Here is a 17,888-nt window from a genome sequence, read left to right on the forward strand (position 1 = left end):
TCATATCTTGCCCTGTCCGACGTCTCCCTTCATCCACTTTTCGGTTGTCTGTCCCCCAGGGAGGAGGTCACACACAGTTCCATGTAATCGGTTCCCAGAACAAAGTATTCTTGCATTGAGGGAGTACTTGGGTGGAGGCCCAATGTCCATCGGCTACCTTAATACTAAACCTGTGAATATATGCACATAGATCTATTTCCCCATCCTCATATAAATATATTTACACAGGTACATGCCTTTATTTAGACCTCTATATATTGGGCATTCGTTTTGTGTGCTTTTTCTTTCTTCTTTTTAAAAAGTAATCCTGGCATTCTGAAGACATTCTGTTTTGTGGACTTGATTTGACTTTGTGCTGTGCCTCCCCAGGTGTAAAGTCAGGGTCGACTTGATATTGCAAGAATCACCCAGCAGTGCAAGTCCACTTCCCAGATCTTTCTTCTTGATGGGGTGCTCGTATGCATTTTAAGCCTGGCATAGCATACATGGGTGATTTTCATAGTCAGTTCTGGGATAGCTCCATGATTGTGTTAAGCCATAGTAACATGAGTCATCAGTGTGTCCGTTTGTGAGGGCGCAGTTTACCCGCATTATGTGCTCCCACTGGTTCATCATGCCAGGCAGGAAATTCACACCTCAGGCTTCAGCGAACCTTTGAGATGGAAGAGCCAATCCTGTCCCTCAGAACAATTAAAAAATGATTCCAGAGCCATTGATGACATTTTTACAAATGAAATCACTATGATCTGAATAACATCCTTGAAATGAAACGATGCTTTCATTTGCAATGTTCCTTCAGAGCCACACAACGTTCTGAAGGAGCCGGCCCAGCTGTCCTATTCCCCCCTTCCTTCCCACACCGCAGGTCACTGCCAACCTCCTGTCTCAGGATTTGCCTTTTTGATGCCTCATAAAAGCGGAATCCTTGGCTACTTCTCATTTTGTGTCTGTTGTTCTCAACTTAGCGTAGTATTCTTAAGGCCCATCATGTGGAAGCAGGGAGCAGGACTTCAGTGCTCTTTACTGGGAGAGTGGGACTCCCAGTGTGTGCACAGACCACTTTTGGATTCTTCTGCTGGCGGACACTTGGGTCATTTCCACCCCTGGGCGACTCTGAACCCTGCTGTGACCACCAGTGGTGTACAGTAGCTGTCTGAGCCCCTTGTACCTGCGAGTGGAACTGCTGCTTCATCAGACAATTGTGTTTAATTTCTCAAGGACCCACCAATGCTTTCCACAACCACTGTACACTGTACATGCGCATCAGGAGGCGTGGCTTTCCGACTTCTGCACATCCTCGTCAAGGCTCCCTCTCCCTTCTCATGATCGTGGTCCCAGTGGGCCTGCAGTGGTGGTAGGGTATGTGCTTTCGGTTTGGGGTTTTTTGGTACTTTTGATTTGCATTTCTGTCATGACGAACGATGCTGTACTCACTGGCCACTCTTATGTCTTCTAAGCGCTGTGTCCAGTTTTTACTTAGGTTCATTCTGTTGTTGAGTGGGAGGTATTCTTCATGCTCTATGCATCCAGAACCTTTCGCAGATACAGGGTGCCAAACCACCTCTTCCTGTTCAGTAGGGTGCCCTTCATTTTGTTGATAGTCTTTTGAGGCACAAAAGTGTAGCTTTGGGTGAAGCTCAGTCTCTATTTTGTATTTTGTTGGTGTTTTATCCATTTTCAAGAAATAGGTGTCAAAGCATTGGTCCTGGTTTGTTTTAGAGCTTTATGTTATAGTTCTTACATTTAGGTCTTTGATCATTTTGAGTTAATTTCCTACCTGTTTTGTAAGGTACATGTGGAGATCCCGCTGTCCCGCCAGTTTACGGCCCTGTTAGGTCAGACTTATTAGCGCGCACACTGAAACCCAAGGGACCTCTAGTTAGGTCCTGCTGGGTCGATTCTGACCCACAGAGCGAGCCTACACACACAGAATGGAACCCTACCCGGTCCTGCGCCATCTTCACAACTGTCCTGTGCCTGAGCCCACTGTTGCATCCATGGTGTCCGTCCATCTCCTGGAGGGCCATCCTCTTTTTCGATGCCCCTCTGTTTTACCAAGCCTGATGTCCTTCTCCAGGGACTGGTCTCTCTTGACAACATGCCCAAAGTCTGCGAGACGAAGCCTCGCCGTCCTGGCCTTTAAGGCGCTCGGAGCACAGTTTCCAAAACAGACTTGTTAGGCCTTTCAGCGTCTGTGGCCCTTTCCGTGTTCTTCTCCAGCCCCACCATTCAGAGGCATCCCTTCTCCAGCCTTCTGTATCCCATGTCCACCTTTCACATGCATGTGAGGCAGTGGAGAACACCATGGCTTGGGACAGGCACACTTTGGTCGTCAGAGTAACACCCTTGCTTTTCAATACAGTAAAGAAGTCTTGTGCAGATTTACACAGTGCAACTTTTTTGCTCTCTTGACTGCTGCTTCCATGATCAGTGACTGTGGATCCCAGCAAGACAAAATCTTCGATAAATTCAGCCTTTGCACCGTGTATCGTGATGTTCCCTATTGGTCCAGTGGTGAGGGCTTGGGTCTTCCTTACATTGAGTTGTAACCCATACTGGAGCCCGCAATCCTTGATCTTCAGCAAGTGCTTCAAGTCCTCCTCGCTTTTAGTAAGCACAGTTTTATCTCCTGCATATCTTAGCTTGTTCTCAAGCCTTCCTCCGATCCTCATGCCACATTTTTCTTCATGTAAGCCAGAGTCTCTGTTGATTGGCCCAGCATACTGACTGAATCAGTATGATGAGAGGACACAAGCCTGCTGTGCACTTTCCTGATTTTAAACCCTGTTGTACTCCCTTGTTCAGCTGTTAGTTGGTGGTACCGTGGTGACTCGGGTGATGCTGGAAGCTCTGTCACAGGTATTTCAAATACCGGCAGGGCCCCTCGAAGTGAACACGTTTCAGTGGAGCTTCCAGAAGGACCCAGCTTCCCACTCCAGAGGTAGGAGCCCTTGAAAATGTTATGCATAGCTCTGAAGCATTGTCAGATACTGAAAGCCAAAAGAATGGAAGTAGGATATTGTCGGAGACAGTGCCAGAAGCTGGGCCCCTTGGGCATGCGGGCATCAACATGTGACTGAGGAGGAGCTGATGTCTCAGAATGGAATCAACCATGAGAGGTGAGTCGAGTAAAACTTGTGTGAGTGTAGCCTTTGGGATCTTCGTTTCCTGATGGGGTAAAGAGAAACCGCTGCAAAAGTCTGCTATTGATCAGACGCAGGAATCTAGGAAAATTGGAAGAAGTGTTCAAAATGAAGTGGACCGCATAAAGATCGGTACCCTACACATGAGTGGACTGAAATGAACAAGTATTGGCCATTTTGAATCAGAAGATCATGATTTAGGATGCTGGGAGTGAAGAACAGAATCAGGAGGAATGGCATGACATGCAGTATCCAAAAGGACACTGGGAAATCAGTCATGAAGTGCAATGCTGTAAGAGCATTGTTCCTATCCGCCTTCAAGGAAATGCAGTACAGACAACTATTATTAAAATGTATGCACCAACCACTAAAGCTAGTGATGAAGAAATTAAAGAATTTACCAACGGCTTTAGTTGGAAATTGATCAAACATGCAATCAGGAATGCAATCATTGGCTTTCGGAATGCAAAAGTTGGAAAATACAGACTTGGCGATAGAAACAAAGCTGGAGATCGCATGATAGAATTTTTGCAAAACCAACAACTTGTGACAGCAAGTACCTTTCCCCAACAACACAAAAGGCGCCTACACACACACAGGCGTCTCCACATGGAATAATGGACTCCATCCGGGGGAGGAGATGATGGAGCTGCTCACTCTCAGCAGCTGAGCCCGGGCCAGCGACGAGCCGTGGGGCAGCCCGCCAGCCGCTCGTGTGTAAGTGCCGGTGGAAGCTGAAGAAGGTGAGAACGAGCCCACAGGAGCTGGACTATGCCCCGACTCTCTCCCACCTGAATTTCGAGAGCACCTCGAGAAGAGGTGTGACGTGTTAAATACTAATGACAGAAGACCCGATGTGCTGTGGGGAGACACTTCATCATCCATGAAGAAAGCAAAAGAACATTCAAAAAACAAAAGATCTAAGTGGAAAAAACTCTGAAACTTGCTCTTAATCATAGAGTAGCTAAGGCACATGGAAGGAAGGATGAAGTCAAAGAGCTGAATAGAAAATTTCAAAGGGCAGCTCAAGAAGACAAAGCCAAATACCCTCATGAAACGTGCAAGGACCTAAAGGGAAGAACAAGCTTACTCTATCTGAAACGGAAAGGACTCAAGGGAAAAAGTCAAGCCTCCAGTTGCAATTTTGAAAGATTCTGTAAAGTTAAACGATGCAGGAAGCCTCAAGAGATGGAAAGACTACCCTGTGATGAAAAGAACTACTAGACTCTACCGTTTCAGGAGGTAACGAGCAAGAACTAATGCAGGAGGAAGACGTCCGAGCTGCACTGAGAGCAGTAGCCCAAACACAGGGCTCCCGGCACCGATGGAAGGGCGACCAAGGGAAATGTTTCCCTGTGCTGTTGAAGAGCTGAAAACACTCACTTGTCTGCGCCAGGAAATCTGGAAGACAGGTAGTTGACCAATTGACTGGAAGAGACCCACCTTTGTACCCATTCACCCAGTTACCAAAGGTAGGTGACCGACTCAACAGAACGTTCTAATTATAGGACAGTGTCGATGTCAAGGAGCCAAGGTCAGCAGTTCAAAACTGCAAGAGAAAGATGAGGCTTTCTACTCCTGTGAAGAGTTAGTCTCAGAAACCCACAGGGGCAGTTCTACCCTGTCCTCTGGGGTGCCTTTGACTTGGCATCAACTCAATGGCAGTGAGGTTTAGTCTTGCTTTTTTTAAGTTACTCCAGTCCTGATGCTGCCCCCTTCTTCCTTTCGTCCAGTTTCTCTCTTGGTTTAACATGCAAATAAGGTAGCTAAGTGAAAGAATACAACTTTGTTGTGCACCTTTTACAGTTTGGAACCATGCAGTTACAGTAGGTCAATCTATTGCACAAGACCTCTTCAGAGTATTGAAAAAGCAAGGGTGTTACTTCGAGGACTAAGGTGCGCTTGACCCAAGCCATGGTATTAAAATTAACTTTTGTGAATTTTTCAAATGCTAATTCCAAATCGTCTTTTCTGGGTGTGTTTTTTTTCCCCTTCAAGTTCTTTATCTGGCCCCTTTTGTCCTGCTGTTTTTCTTGCACAATAATGTTAGGTGCCAGTGAGTCAGTTTTATCTCATGGTGACACTAGGGACAAAACAAGCCTAGTCTTGTGGCACCTCACAATTGTTAGGGTGTCTGAGCCTGTTACTGCAGCCTGCGTCGCCCATCTTGTTGAGGGCCGCCTTTGTCTCTGACCTTCACTTTTCGGAGCATGATGTCCTTTTCCCAGGACTGAGCCCACCTGACACTGTACCCAATGTGAGACAAAGTCTTGCTAGCCTTGCCTCTAAGGAGCATTCTGGCTGTACTTCTTTGGCAGTCTATGGTACGTTCCGTTATTTTTTGCCAACACCATAATTCAAATGCATGGGTTCTTCTCCAGTCCTTTATTCAGTGTCCCCCTTTCACACGCATATGAGGTGACTGACTTACCTTCGTCTTCAAAGTGGCCTCCTTTCTCATCAACACTGTACAGAAGCTGCGTGTGGCAAATTACCCAAGGCAGTGTTCCTCGGCTTTTTGACTGCTACTTCCAGCAGCAGATTGTGGAGCCAAGCAAAATGACATCCTTGACGACGTCCACTGTTCCTATGCTTGTCCTGATGTTGTCTGTTGTACACTGTTGAAAATGGAGGTTTTTGTTGTCTTCCTTTAAAGAGTTGGGGGTTTTCTTCCTTGCAGACAGTTAAATGAACTGGTGGATTGACAGTCTTTTCACAACCTGGGTTTGGATGTACTTTTAATGAGTTGTACACACACGTATGTATATGCCAAAATATTCACCAACTCAACCATTTTTACACGTATAGTCCAGTTACATGAATTGTAGTCTTCATGTTACGTAACTTTACTCATCAACGCAGTATCTCCTTTGCAAATCCTCTCCGTCCCCTCCGCCCTCCCCTCCCCCTGATACCCACTAATCACCTTGGTTTTCTTTGCTTACGTCAGTGGGATCACATTTTCAGCGACCAGCTTAGTGCAGTGTGTTTTCGAGGTACCTTATGGCCTGGTGGCATAATGGTTGTGTTGGACTGCTAACCACGAGGCCAGCAGTCTGAAACCAGCAGCCACTCTGTGGGAGGAAAACTAAGCTCTCTACTCCCATCGAGTTCCAGTCTGGGGAAAACCCACAGGGCAGTTCTGCTCTGGCCTGTACGGTCACTGTGGCTGGATTTGGCCCAGCAGTTAGTTTTTGTGCTCTGTTATCAGCGTTTCATTTCGCTCTAAGGCTGAGCTTAAGGCCTGTTTTTAAGCTTGGTTGTTGTAGCCCGAGAGAGGAGGCAGAGCCTTTGGGGTTCCGCAGTATTTTGTGGAGGTTTCCCCAAGGCCTCTGCGCTCTGGATGTGAGCATTGTTACCTTGTCTTCCACAGGGTATCCCTTGCACTGCTATTCTGCTCACAGCTGCTCGGCAACCATTGTCGACAAGGCCTTGTGCGGGTGGTTTCTCCACGCACACAGGCAGCCTGCTTTGACCAAAGTTTGAGAAAGCCTCTCAAGAGATTTTTGGAGTGTTTCTATTATTCTGCTGGCATCGGCACCCCCACAGCTCAGCCAGACCCCTTGCTGTGCTTGGCCAGGTGGAGCTCCGCAAACTGAGGCTACACGCTTCTCCTCGGTTTCAGAGTAGAGTTGGCCCCAAATGGCTTTGCCTGCCCTTTCCAGATGGGGAAGGACCAAGGATCTGCTGGCTGATGATTTAGGCTGGAGGTCACTGCTCAGCCTCCGAGTCCAGGCAGGGTGGCCTCCCACACACTGGTGTTCCTTCCAGGAAGAAGGGGAGCCGGGGAGCGTCCATCCTGGAGTGGAGTTGGGTAGAGGCCATAATGCCCAAGAGCTGCTGGCTGCATCCTGCACTGAGTTGCGTTCATTCCCACCAGATGGGGGTCCCTGTGACCCCCCTGTTGTTCTGGGGGTGGGGTACCCAGCCAAGTCCAAGGGCGCATGTGCTAGCTGCTGGAACACCCCCTTTTCTGGCTGATCTCTGCCTCATTCCCTGGCTCTCTGCCCTTTGCTGAGCCAGGGTTCAGCCCTGGCCTAGGCTAGCCTGTCCTCTGTGTCCCAGGAGCTGCAGCGCCTGGAGACGGAGCTAGGCCGACCCCCTGAGCGTTGGAAGGACACTTGGGACCGGGTAAAGGCTGCCCAGCGCCTGGAAGGACGGCCAGACGGGCGTGTGAGTAGAGGGCAAGCTAGGGAGAAGGTGGGCAGGGCTGCCGTCAGCTGAGGCCCTTGGCCCTGACACTGAGCTCCGCCCTCCTCAGGGCCCTCCTGGCTCCCTGCTGGTGTCCAGCGTGCCCCAGCACCGCCGCTCGCTGGGCGTCTACCTGCAGGAGGGGCCCGTGGGCTCCACACTGAGCCTGAGCCTGGACAGCGACCAGAGCAGCAGCTCCACGGCTTCCGGCTCACGCCAGGCAGCCCGCCGTAGCACCAGCACCCTCTATAGCCAGTTCCAGACGGCTGAGAGCGAGAACAGGTGCGCCAACTCCCATGCATGGCGGGGGGTGGGGGCACAAGCTGGGGTCGGCCGTGGCATCTTGGGGCCTTGTGGGGTGCTGCTAGCTGCTGGCCTCATGCAGGTCATATGAGGGCACCCTCTACAAGAAGGGGGCCTTCATGAAGCCCTGGAAGGCGCGCTGGGTTGTGCTGGACAAGACCAAGCACCAGGTGAGTGAGTGGGTGTGGCCTACAAGTGGGGGAGGGTGGGGCAGTGGGGCGGGGTGGGACTGAACCACCCCACCCATGGCAGCTGCGGTACTACGACCACCGGGTGGACACGGACTGCAAGGGCATCATCGACTTAGCCGAGGTGGAGTCTGTTTTTCCTGGCACGCCCACCATGGGTGCCCCCAAGAACGTGGATGAGAAGGCCTTCTTTGATGTAAGCCTGGCGGGCTCTTGGGCTTTGGTGGGACGGGGCTCTGCGGGGCTGTAGAGTCATGCCTGCCTCCCCTGCCCCAGGTGAAGACCACACGCCGAGTTTACAACTTCTGTGCCCAGGATGTGCCCTCAGCCCAGCAGTGGGTGGACCGTATCCAGAGCTGCCTGTCGGATGCCTGACCCCACTCCTACCCTGCTTCCAGTGTCACAGGCCCGGCCATGTTTACAGCCCCCCCTTGCCCCCTTGGCCCTGACAGTATTGAGGCCCCGGCCCCCCAGCACTGAGCTTGTACAGTGTCCCGCTCCCAGCCTGATGGACTTAACTTATTGGCAGGCCTGGCAGCGGGCAGCCATGGTACAGCCCCTTGGGGTATGTAAATAGTCCCTCGCTGGCCCTGGCCGGCCACACCATCTGTCCCCAGAATCAGAGTCTATAAAGAGAACGGACCATGTGGTCACACCTGCCCACCTGTGTGCTCCCCACCTGGGTGTCGGGAGCCCAGGAATGTGTGCCCTCGGCAGTCAGGCTTCGGGGAGCAGCCTGACCAGGGGGAGAAGAGGGTGCAGGGCTTGAAGCTCAAGGCTTGGACCAGCCTGTCCTCTACCTGGAAGGCCACCCTTGGGCAAGGACCTGGCTCTGGGACAGATGCCAATGGGGCGGGGGTGGGGGGGTTTAGGGCCCAAACATCCAAGGGTTCCAGTGGGGGTCTGGGGTACATGCTCACACAGGGGAGGGAATGCTGGCTTGATAGGTCCAGGATGCAGGGTCAGAGGCCCTCTTCCTGTGTGAGCCCCACACCTAGTACAGTACAGAGTGCCCGGCACACCAGCTCCACTGGGTCCTTGGCCTTTGGTGTTGGGACCCTTGTTGACCACGGCAGGGGTGACGAGAGGAGGGGCCCGAAGTGGCTTCAGGACCATGTGCTGGGGAGGGGGAATGGTGGGGGGTGTCATTTCACCTCAGCCCAGCTTCCTCAGGGCCAGGAGGCAGGGAGGGGAGGACTGAGGAGCACAGCGTAGCTCCTGCCCCCCACCAACCCTGGGGGAAGGTGGCGCAAAGGTGCTGGCACAGAGCGAACGACACAGCTGTTTATTGGAGTCAGGTTCACACCGGTGGGCGGGCCTGGACCTCGTGGCCGGGCTGCGAGGGTGGGTTTAAGGCAGTCGAATCCCGCAGCCCGGGTTCACGCCCCATGCCCAGGTGCATTCGGGGGTCTCCCCCTCCCCACAAGGTGGGTCCCTGAGGGAGGAGGCTAGTCACCTATGGCGATGACAAAGTGCAAAAATGAGGCTCTTCCTGCATTCGTGAAAAACTGTGGAAAAGGAACCCCAGGTGGTGGCCCTCGCTCTCGGAGCCCAGGCTGGAGCAGAGCCCGGCGGTGGGCTAAGGTTATTGCTGTGCTGGCGGGTGGACGGCTGGTCTGCCTTGGGCCCCGTGGTCACACAGCTGGGCCGTAGCAGAGAGCCTCGAGCCGGGCGTTCGACGGTTCCCACTGCCAGCTCGACCAATGCAGCATTTATTTCAAAATTAAATTAAATTAAATTAAAGATAAGTTGCATCACCCAGTGGTTTTCTTGATGGCTGCGCCGGGCCTGGTGGCAGCAGAATCACACAGGGCCGTTTGAGGTGGCTCCTGGTGGTGGCTCTGTCTTCCTGGGGTGGAAGGGCAGGGCTGGGGTCTCTGAGCCCAGCTGTTAAGTGCCCCCCACCCCATGCCCACTTGCTCACCTGTCCCTTATGGTGGCCACCACGATGGGCCCTGGGGGAGCCACAACAGCCACTGCCGTCGAGGTGACCAGTGGGGGTGCACTGTGCCCAGCCTTGCTCAGGGCTGTGGGGGTGGGCTCCGTTGTGGGGGGTGTCATCTCAGGCAGGGTGGCAGTCCCAAGGCCCTGGGATGAGGGGTCAGCCCTGGGTGCAGACCAGGCCCCTGTTGCTGGCTGCGCCCACCAGACACGTGGTCTGCCCTCTGTCTTCATGAGACTGTCTAGGGTGTGGGCTGGCCCTACCCTCCATGTTCTAAGATGGCTGGGCCTCCTGCTTTTGTGCACCTGGGGTCCCAACACCCCACACGGGACAGGGCATCCAGGTCGTCCCTTCCCCCTACTGGGAGCAGATGCTCACACCCCAAGAAATGGGCCCTCAGCCCAGATGCCCTTCAGAGACCATGACCCCAAGGCCCTGTTTTCCAGCCCCCAGCCTAGGACGGTGCCAGCACACAGGCCCTTTTGCTCCCCTACCCCCGCCTCACCTTGGGCTGGCCTCTGCAGCTTGTAGAGGAGTCTCCTGGCTGAAGCCCAAGCCAGCTGTCTTCAGCTCACTGCCCTCTCTCTCCGAGGACCTGCCACTGGAGCCTGCCGGGGGCACCTTCTTAGGGACACATGTACTCCAGGCGCTTGGGGGGGCTGGGCCGGCTGCAATACAGAGGCACAGAGACCGTTTCTAGAGCACAGGAGTGGCGCAGATAGCTGGGCAGACATGCTTCTGTCACGTGTGCGTGCATGTGAGCGCCGCACCCACTGGATTTGGGGCGCCAGCTGCAGGGCCCCTCCCAACAGCATCCAGCCACCCACCGACAGCTGGGACTCACCCGTTTGCTCTGGGCCCTGGTCTGGGCCACCCTGGATGTCGCTGCCATCTGTGTCCACAGGGGAGCTGCACCGGGGGCCCGACTCAGAGCTGGGGTCAGGGGTGAGCATGAGCTGAGCTTCAAGCCTCCCCCCGCCCCCTCCCCACCTGGGGGCGGCCCTGTTACCAGCAGAAGGGCTGGAAGTCGGTGAAGGTGGCCCAACCCTTCTCGGTGGCTGGGGCGGCGGGCGAGCTGCCAGCCCATACAATGGGCCCAGCATCCAGAGCAGCCCCTGGTGCCTGCGGTGCTGCGTGCTCAGGCTCAACAAAGGTCTCCCAGCCAGGTCCTGCAGGAAGAACACGAGGGGCAGCCTGGGGCCTGGAGCTGCAGGCGGCTGAGTGACTAGAGCAAATGGACATGGGCAGGGTGAGTGTAACTGCCCTCAGGATGTGAAACTGAAGTGGCTCTACCCCAGCACTGCCTGCTCGCACCCCCCGCCTGCACCCACCTTCTACATCGCCCTCCTGGGCAGGGACTTGTTTCTGCATGGCAGCTGGCATCAGGTTGGGGCTCTGGCTGTCCCTGGTGGGAGGGCTGTCACCCAGGGATGAGTCCATGTCCTGGCTCCTCCTGCTGTGACCACCCCTCTCTGTGACGCTGGGAGCTCCGAACCTAAGGGCCCAGGTGTTCAGAGGCTGACAGTGTCCAACCTCAGCATCCCTTCCCTAGGGTGGCCTGGGCGGAGGTGGGCAGTGGCAGGCTAAAGGTCAGGGATGGTCTGGTCTTGCCCTGCCTCCTGGTGCAGGTGAGGGCAAATGGGCAGGCAGGCGAGTGGGCGCACCTGGCTCTGGCTGTCACTCGGGCTGACCGACTCAGCTCGCCGTCCTCCCAGATGTCCTCCTCATCGTCATCAAAGGGCTGGATGTGGTCACTGCAGCAGGCTTCAAACAGTGCCACGGGGGGCTACAGGGGCACCAAGTGACTCGAGAGCTGGGGTGGCCTGGGAAGGACGGGTGCCCACCTGGCTGGGGCCCGGGGGTGGGTGGGGTGCTGGCTGGAAGCCTCAACAGTTCCCAGGCGCAGAGAGCCTCCCTCAAAGTCAGGGCTAGAACCAAGGGGCAGCCCAACAGCCCCTGCTGTGTGACCCCAGGCCCCACTCACACTGTCACTGGTGTCGTCGGCCTCCGTGCTGAAGCTGATCTCGGCAACCCGGTCGAAGGGAGCGCTGTGGGGACACATAATGTCCCACCTGTCCTCTTGGCCCCTGCGCCCTGCAGCTTGGACTCTGGACTGGCCTCTGCCAGGAGGTGCTCAAGTTGGGCGCTCCATCCAGAGGTGAAGGGACTTGCAGGGCTGGGCAAAGGTGCCTGGGGCCTGTAGGGCTCTCGGGAACCCCACCCACACCACCTCCTAAGGGACTCTGGGTGGGTGTGGGGAAAATACAGCCATGGGGGTGGGAGGATGGCCCCCAGTGGAGGTCCCAGGACAGGGGGCAGTACCCCAGGAGACCCCTGGTGCTGGGAAGGGGTCCTCCACGCACTTGATGTTGTCATCCTGGTCTGCAAACTCTTCATCATTAAAGCCAAACTGGTCCACAAAGCTGGCCGTCATCTGCTGGATCTGGTACTCAGAGAAGGCCTGGGGATGGGGGCCTGTCAGGCTAGCCTGCCCTGGGGGTTGCCCCCCGGACACAGCGGCCCTCACGCACCTGCTGGAGGGATAGCTCGTTGGGGAAGGTGCCGTCGAGGTCTTCATCCTCACTGGAGGAGTGCAGGTGGTGCACGCTCACCTGTAACAGTCGGGGAGGGAGTGCCAGGGGCCTGTAGGCAGCCACCCGGGCCAGGGTGGGAATGGTGGGGGTCTGCAGGCAGCCACTCAGGCCTGACAGGAGGGCTGCCCCTTCAGCCTGCTCACCAGGTCTGCTGTGTTCCTGCGGTTGGTTTCGGTCAGGGTCTCCTCCACGAAACTCTCCCAGCGACCCTGACAGTCCTCAGGGAGCCCTGCAAGGACACTGCTCTGCTTAGACCAACTTCATGCCCGGGAAGGGGAGCTCAGGGCACCCTGACCCTTAGGCCATGCAGCAGGGTCCACGGAAGGCCTGGCTCCACTCTGGCTGGAGGTGGGTGGGTGGGCAAGGGTGCACTTACCTCGGATGATGGCGCTGATATGGGCATGCACAGGGCCGCGCTCCAGGTTCTGCACCACCGCATTGGCGATGCGAGTGAGGTGGCCCATGTTACCACGCCGTAGGCCACCTGCTGCCCTGAAAGCCACACAGCCTGGTCAGCGAGCTCCCTGCCACCCTGTCTCCACTAACCCTCTTTCCTCGGCCCAGCACCAGGTGACCAGTGACCTCACCCCAATCTATGAGCACCTGGGACAGGCACATCCCCCCACCCCAAGTCCTGCAGCTGACCCAGGATGGCTGGACTCCAAGCACCACCAGAGCCCAGCTGTGGTCCTGGCTGGCCAAAAAATGGGCAGCTTTTCCTCAGCAGGGCCACCAGGTGGCCCAGGGTCATGGGGGAGAGTGGGCAGGCCTTGGTGGGTGTGACAGGACAGGTAGGTGTACCCAGGACTAGGGGGAAGGCAGCCCTCGGCCTCCGTACTTGCTCAGTAGGCAGAGCAGGGGCCTTCCCTTCCCTAAGCCCCAGTGGGGACGGAGATGGGGGTGTGCGGGGGCAAGTAAGCCTCTCACAATGGGAGGTGGACATAAGCTTTCAAGACTGGGCAGCGCTGCCCACCACAGTGAGGATGCTAAGAGGCCGGGGCAGAGGGGTGAGGGAGTGGGAGGCCCTTCCTGTTCAGAACAAACAGTGGTGGTTGTGGGGCCCAAGACAGATCTGAGCTCAGAAAGGTACTGGAGATTGATGTTTCCTCAAGCCCAACCTACACCCTGCTGACACCCCGCCACTCCCCCTCCAAGGCTGATACCCCATCCCCTAGAGCAGCAGTTCTCAACCTGTGGGTCGAGACCCCTTTGGGGATTGAATGACCCTTTCACAGGGGTCACCCAATTCATAACAGTAGCAAAATGACAGTTATGAAATAGCAACAAAAATGTTAGGGTTGGGGGTTGGTCACCACCACATGAGGAACTGTATGAAAAGGTGGCGGCATGAGGAGGGTTGAGGACCACTGCCCTAGAGAGTCCCTCCAGAAGGCCGGCCGACTCCCCAGGCTCAGTCACTGTCCAGCCCTAGCCTGCCTGCCTGTCTCGGCAGGGGGCGGGGGCGATCTCCCTGGTTAGCTGGTGGAGCTGCTTCTAGGGTGGGCCCCATCTTTGGACCACGCGTCTGAGGCTGCCCCTGCCCTGCTCCGAGGCACTCACTGTGTGTGGTCGTTGGCTTCCCAGGCCTCCAGGATCCTCTGGACCAGGCAGCACTTCTGGAAAAGCTGGGGGGATAGGCAGCATCAGGGCTGGTGTCAAGGTCTGGGACACTGCCTAGGCTTCCAGCTTGGGGTTCTATGGCCCACTGAGGCAGTGGCTGCTGGCCAGCTACCCAGGGCCCGGTGTGCCCCCAACCCTGGCCAGCCCATGTCCTTCCTGAATGTAGATCTCAACTCACACCCTGATCCAGCCCATTGCAACCAGAGTTCCTTTCTGAGGCCTGGTGTGTCCTGGCTCCAGCTGTACTGCAGTGCCCTGGGCTTCCCACTCTCCCGACCCACTTCCAGGGACACAGTGAGGGAAGGCAGATCCTCTAGGGGCATTTTCACAAGGCTGCACCATCTCTCTCCCTGCTGTGGCCCATCCCACAGGCTAAGCGTATGTGTGCATGTGCACGTGTGTGTCTGCCCGCTCTCACCAGGCTATGCAGATGTGTGTGTGTGGCATGTGTATGTGTGTGGAGAATGTGTATGTGTCATGCACATGTGTGGCATGTGCAGGTGTGTGGCATGTGTTTATGTGGCATGTACGTGTGTGAGTGTCTGCCCGGGCCAGTCCTGGTGCCACCTTTGAGATCTGCATCGGCTCAAATGAATGTCCGTGGGACCAGTGGCTGCAGAAGACACCCCATGTCCTTGTCCTATATCCTCACAGGCCCCAGTCTCAGCTGGGGGCCGGGCTGTTTCTGGGGGCTGCACTCACATGGGTCACCAGGGTGTCCTCGGGGCAGCCAGCAGCAGGCTGGGGGTCTTCAGGGCTGCCACTGCTGGGAGCTGGGTCTGCTTTGCTCCCGGGCTCACCAGCGGCAGCTCTCTCATCGGGGGCTGCGTGTGACAGAATGGCTGCCACGCACAGTTCCACTTGGAAGTGCAGGAAGTTGTTCCAGGTGTACTTGAAGAACAGGTCCTGGGGGACAGAGGCATGGGGTATGGGAACACAGGGTATGGGGACAGAAGGTCACAGGGGTGTGAGGACTGGGGTGCAGGGGCACAAGGTGTGAGGATCAAGGTGCAGAGTTGCAGGTGTGGAGATGCAAGGTGCATGGTTTCAGGGGTGCAGGGATATAGGGTACAGTGTCAGGGGTGTGGGGATGCGGGGTACAGTGTCAGGGATGTGGGGATATGGGGTGTAGTGTCAGGGGTGTGGGGACACGAGGTGCATGGTTGCAGGGGTGTTGAGTCGTTAAGGGTGTGGAGATGAAGGGGTGTGGACATGGTGCAGGGTGGCGGGGTGCAGGGCCATGGGGTGTAGGGGTACAGGGCCATGGGATGGAAGGACATGGGGCACAGGGTGGTAGGGGTATAGGGACATGGGGAGCAGGGTGGCAGGGACATGGGATGGAGGGGTGCAGGGACATGGGACACAGGGTGGCAGGGGTGCAGGGGCACAGAGTGGCAAGGGCATAGGGACATGGGGTGCAGGGATATGGGACACAGGGTCGCAGGGGTGTGGGGACCTGAGGCACAGAGTCAGGGCAGATGTCTGTCCCACAAAGTGGCATAGGACTAGAGGGCCAGCTCCTGGGCTGGTGTCAGGCTGGGTTAGGAGGCCGTTCCCTCTGGGTGGCTGCCCCACCAGCATGCAGAGCCTCAGCCCTCCACAGTGCACTCATCGCCTGTCCAGTCAGACCTTGCTCTATGCTCCACAACAGGATGCTTCATCATCCTGCCCACAGGCCACAGGGAGAAGCCTGGTCCTGGCTGGTCAGCGCTCTGCTCTCCTTCCCATAAGTCTCTGCATTCCCCCACACCCCTCCCGGCTCAGCACTCAGAGACCTCCAAGGGTCTGGGGACAGGGGGCCCCAAGGGAGGATCCTGGGGCATGCTGTTCTGCTGAGGGACCCCAAGCCCACAGACACTGTCATTTCTGGTGATCCTGGCTGGTGCAGGATGTGAGCCTCCTTGGCCCATGAACCCGGCATCCCCACAAGGGTAGTATGTCCTCAGAGCCAGCAGGATGGCTCACAGCCCAGTGTTCCTCCTCGATCCAAGCATGAAGGACAGAGACACGTCTGCACTCCCTGCCCAGCAGGAGAGCTTGTGCCTGCACCCTGCTTCCCACAGCCTTCTAGAAAAGAGTGGTCAGCAAGGTCAGCTGCCCTGCAGAAGCCAGGACCACACTCCTGCTCCTCAGAAGGAAGGTGGGGGGTACCGCTGCCCGGGCCCCACCGACGGTCCCGATCATAGCAGCCCTCACCCCTGCGTGCTGGACAGAAGGTCTCCCTTGGGGGTCTGCCTCCTGGAACTTTCCAGACTCAGAGCTGCAGTGGCAGCAGAGTTCTGAGCAGCGATCCTGACCTGCAAGGAGACTACTGTACACCTATGCTCACATGGTGAACTGGGTCTCACCAGGACAGACTGCCAGGATGGGGACTGCAAGTCCCATGCACACATACAGCAGGCTCTGCACCCACAGCCTAACGGCCCCGTGCACACAGCTGCAGCAGTGGCAGCCCAGAGATCGGGCACAGAACCTGTCTGCCACAGTTGGACCAAGCTGCTCAGCCACCACCCTCCCTGCAGCGGCCTGGAGAGGACCCAGCCCCGCTGTGGGCACAGCGCTCACCAGCAGCAGGTCCATGGTGTTGAGGCGACAGAGCTCCTGGTGGACGCTGGGTGCGCCCGTGTGCAAGAGGGCAGCCACAAGGCGGGCACCATGCAGCCGTGCATTCCCCAGTGGCTCCTCCAGCAGGCCGACGGTGGTTAGGATGGCGCTTTTCTGTAGCACAGGAGCCACTGTCGGCAGCCCACTGCACAAGCCCTCCTGCTGCAGATCCCATGAGCATGCCCCGCCCCCTCACACCCAACCTCCTTCTCCTCTCCCTCCCTCCCTGCCTCCCTGGCCACTCCCTCCCATGGGTTGAGGACAGGCTGGTAGTGGGGGCACCCTGAGTGACATCAAGGGGAGACAGAGTCTCTCAGCTGTGCTGACCCTTGGGCTAGGGTGGGCCTGGGGCGTCACTCATGCTCACCTTGGGCGGGCTGAGCAGCAGGCAGTGGAAATCAGGCAGCCTCAGCTCGATGGCCCGCAGCACACTGCTGCTCACGCTGTGGGGTTGCTCGAGTCCCCGAGAGACGGGATCCAGCAAGCCGCCCTCTGTCCTGTGGACCCAGGGGCATGTCACCTCCCAGATGGAGGGCGGGCTCTGCCCACAGGGAGCCTTGGCTGGAACTCCTGGGGCTCTGCACACCTTCGAGTGCAGATTGCAGGAAAGAGCAGCCGGGAGGGCAGTCTCACAGCTCAGCATCCCTGGGCTGGCAGCGGTCAGTCTACCCTGAAGCATTTCCAAGCTGCATTTGCTGTACAGGCTTCTTCTGGAGGCAGTCAGAGGCACAGGGCCGCCTCCGGAACCAGCACGGTGGCAGCTCTGTTGCCTTATGAGGCAGAGAGCTAGCTCTGCGTGCTCAACAAGAGGCAGGGGTGGACCTCTTCCCTCCCCCACCCCCCTCCCCACCATAGCTCTGCTTCCAGGTAACAAACTACAAAGTGGGCACCTAGGGAGGGGACCCTGACCACCCAGACCCAGCCCCTTTCCCACCACTCACTCTTGACCCTTCCGAACAAGGAGGCTGAGTAGAGGCAGAGGGGTGCCAGGGGTGTGGCCCCAACCCTGTCCACAGCCCCTCCTTGCTTGGCCATTCTTTGTCCCAGAGCCCTGCATGCTGCTGTCCCCCTCTGCCTGGCTGCCCTCTAGCTACCTCAGCCCTGGCAGCTCCAGCTCCAGGAGCCAGCTGGCTACCCGCTGTTCCAGCTCAGTACTTTCCACAACCCTGCTGTTCCCATGGCTTCGACGCACTCATCCACAAACAAGGACCATCTTTTCCCCAAATGTGTCCCTTCAGCAGCTCAGCTGGTTCACTCCCCCTCCCACGCCCCCACTCACTGTGGGCCTGTGTCCACACCCCAC

At 56.7% G+C, this 17,888-nt stretch overlaps 2 protein-coding genes across 5 annotated transcripts in view; one reads left to right on the plus strand and one right to left on the minus strand.

The window, feature by feature from the left end:
* Positions 1-8,883, plus strand: part of SBF1 (SET binding factor 1) — a 24,854-nt gene extending 15,971 nt beyond the window's left edge. Inside the window, exons 36-40 of the mRNA XM_045290633.1 lie at positions 7,209-7,316; positions 7,405-7,616; positions 7,720-7,807; positions 7,890-8,021; positions 8,102-8,883. Coding sequence (XP_045146568.1) covers positions 7,209-7,316; positions 7,405-7,616; positions 7,720-7,807; positions 7,890-8,021; positions 8,102-8,200 — 639 coding nt within the window. The 3' untranslated portion in view covers positions 8,201-8,883. The remainder of the gene's footprint in view (positions 1-7,208; positions 7,317-7,404; positions 7,617-7,719; positions 7,808-7,889; positions 8,022-8,101) is intronic.
* Positions 8,884-9,095: 212 nt separating this feature from the next.
* Positions 9,096-17,888, minus strand: part of PPP6R2 (protein phosphatase 6 regulatory subunit 2) — a 60,575-nt gene continuing 51,782 nt past the window's right edge. For 3 of the 4 annotated variants that reach the window (XM_045293166.1, XM_045293154.1, XM_045293157.1), the window contains 16 exons: positions 16,953-17,082; positions 16,547-16,699; positions 14,684-14,887; positions 13,922-13,986; positions 12,738-12,853; positions 12,505-12,590; positions 12,299-12,379; positions 12,131-12,228; positions 11,752-11,815; positions 11,432-11,553; positions 11,099-11,262; positions 10,777-10,936; positions 10,612-10,700; positions 10,273-10,435; positions 9,750-9,932; positions 9,096-9,674 (listed from right to left, as the gene is read on the minus strand). In XM_045293166.1, coding sequence (XP_045149101.1) covers positions 9,629-9,674; positions 9,750-9,932; positions 10,273-10,435; positions 10,612-10,700; positions 10,777-10,936; positions 11,099-11,262; positions 11,432-11,553; positions 11,752-11,815; positions 12,131-12,228; positions 12,299-12,379; positions 12,505-12,590; positions 12,738-12,853; positions 13,922-13,986; positions 14,684-14,887; positions 16,547-16,699; positions 16,953-17,082 — 1,924 coding nt within the window. In that variant the 3' untranslated portion in view covers positions 9,096-9,628. Of the gene's footprint in view, positions 9,675-9,749; positions 9,933-10,272; positions 10,436-10,611; positions 10,701-10,776; positions 10,993-11,098; positions 11,263-11,431; positions 11,554-11,751; positions 11,816-12,130; positions 12,229-12,298; positions 12,380-12,504; positions 12,591-12,737; positions 12,854-13,921; positions 13,987-14,683; positions 14,888-16,546; positions 16,700-16,952; positions 17,083-17,888 lie in introns of those variants that run through there. The other variant, XR_006680352.1, reaches the window with a different exon arrangement.

This window comes from Echinops telfairi, unplaced genomic scaffold (genome assembly GCF_000313985.2).
Source record: "Echinops telfairi isolate 266 unplaced genomic scaffold, ASM31398v2 ScPeMD7_2;HRSCAF=8, whole genome shotgun sequence".
NCBI lineage: Eukaryota > Metazoa > Chordata > Mammalia > Afrosoricida > Tenrecidae > Echinops > Echinops telfairi.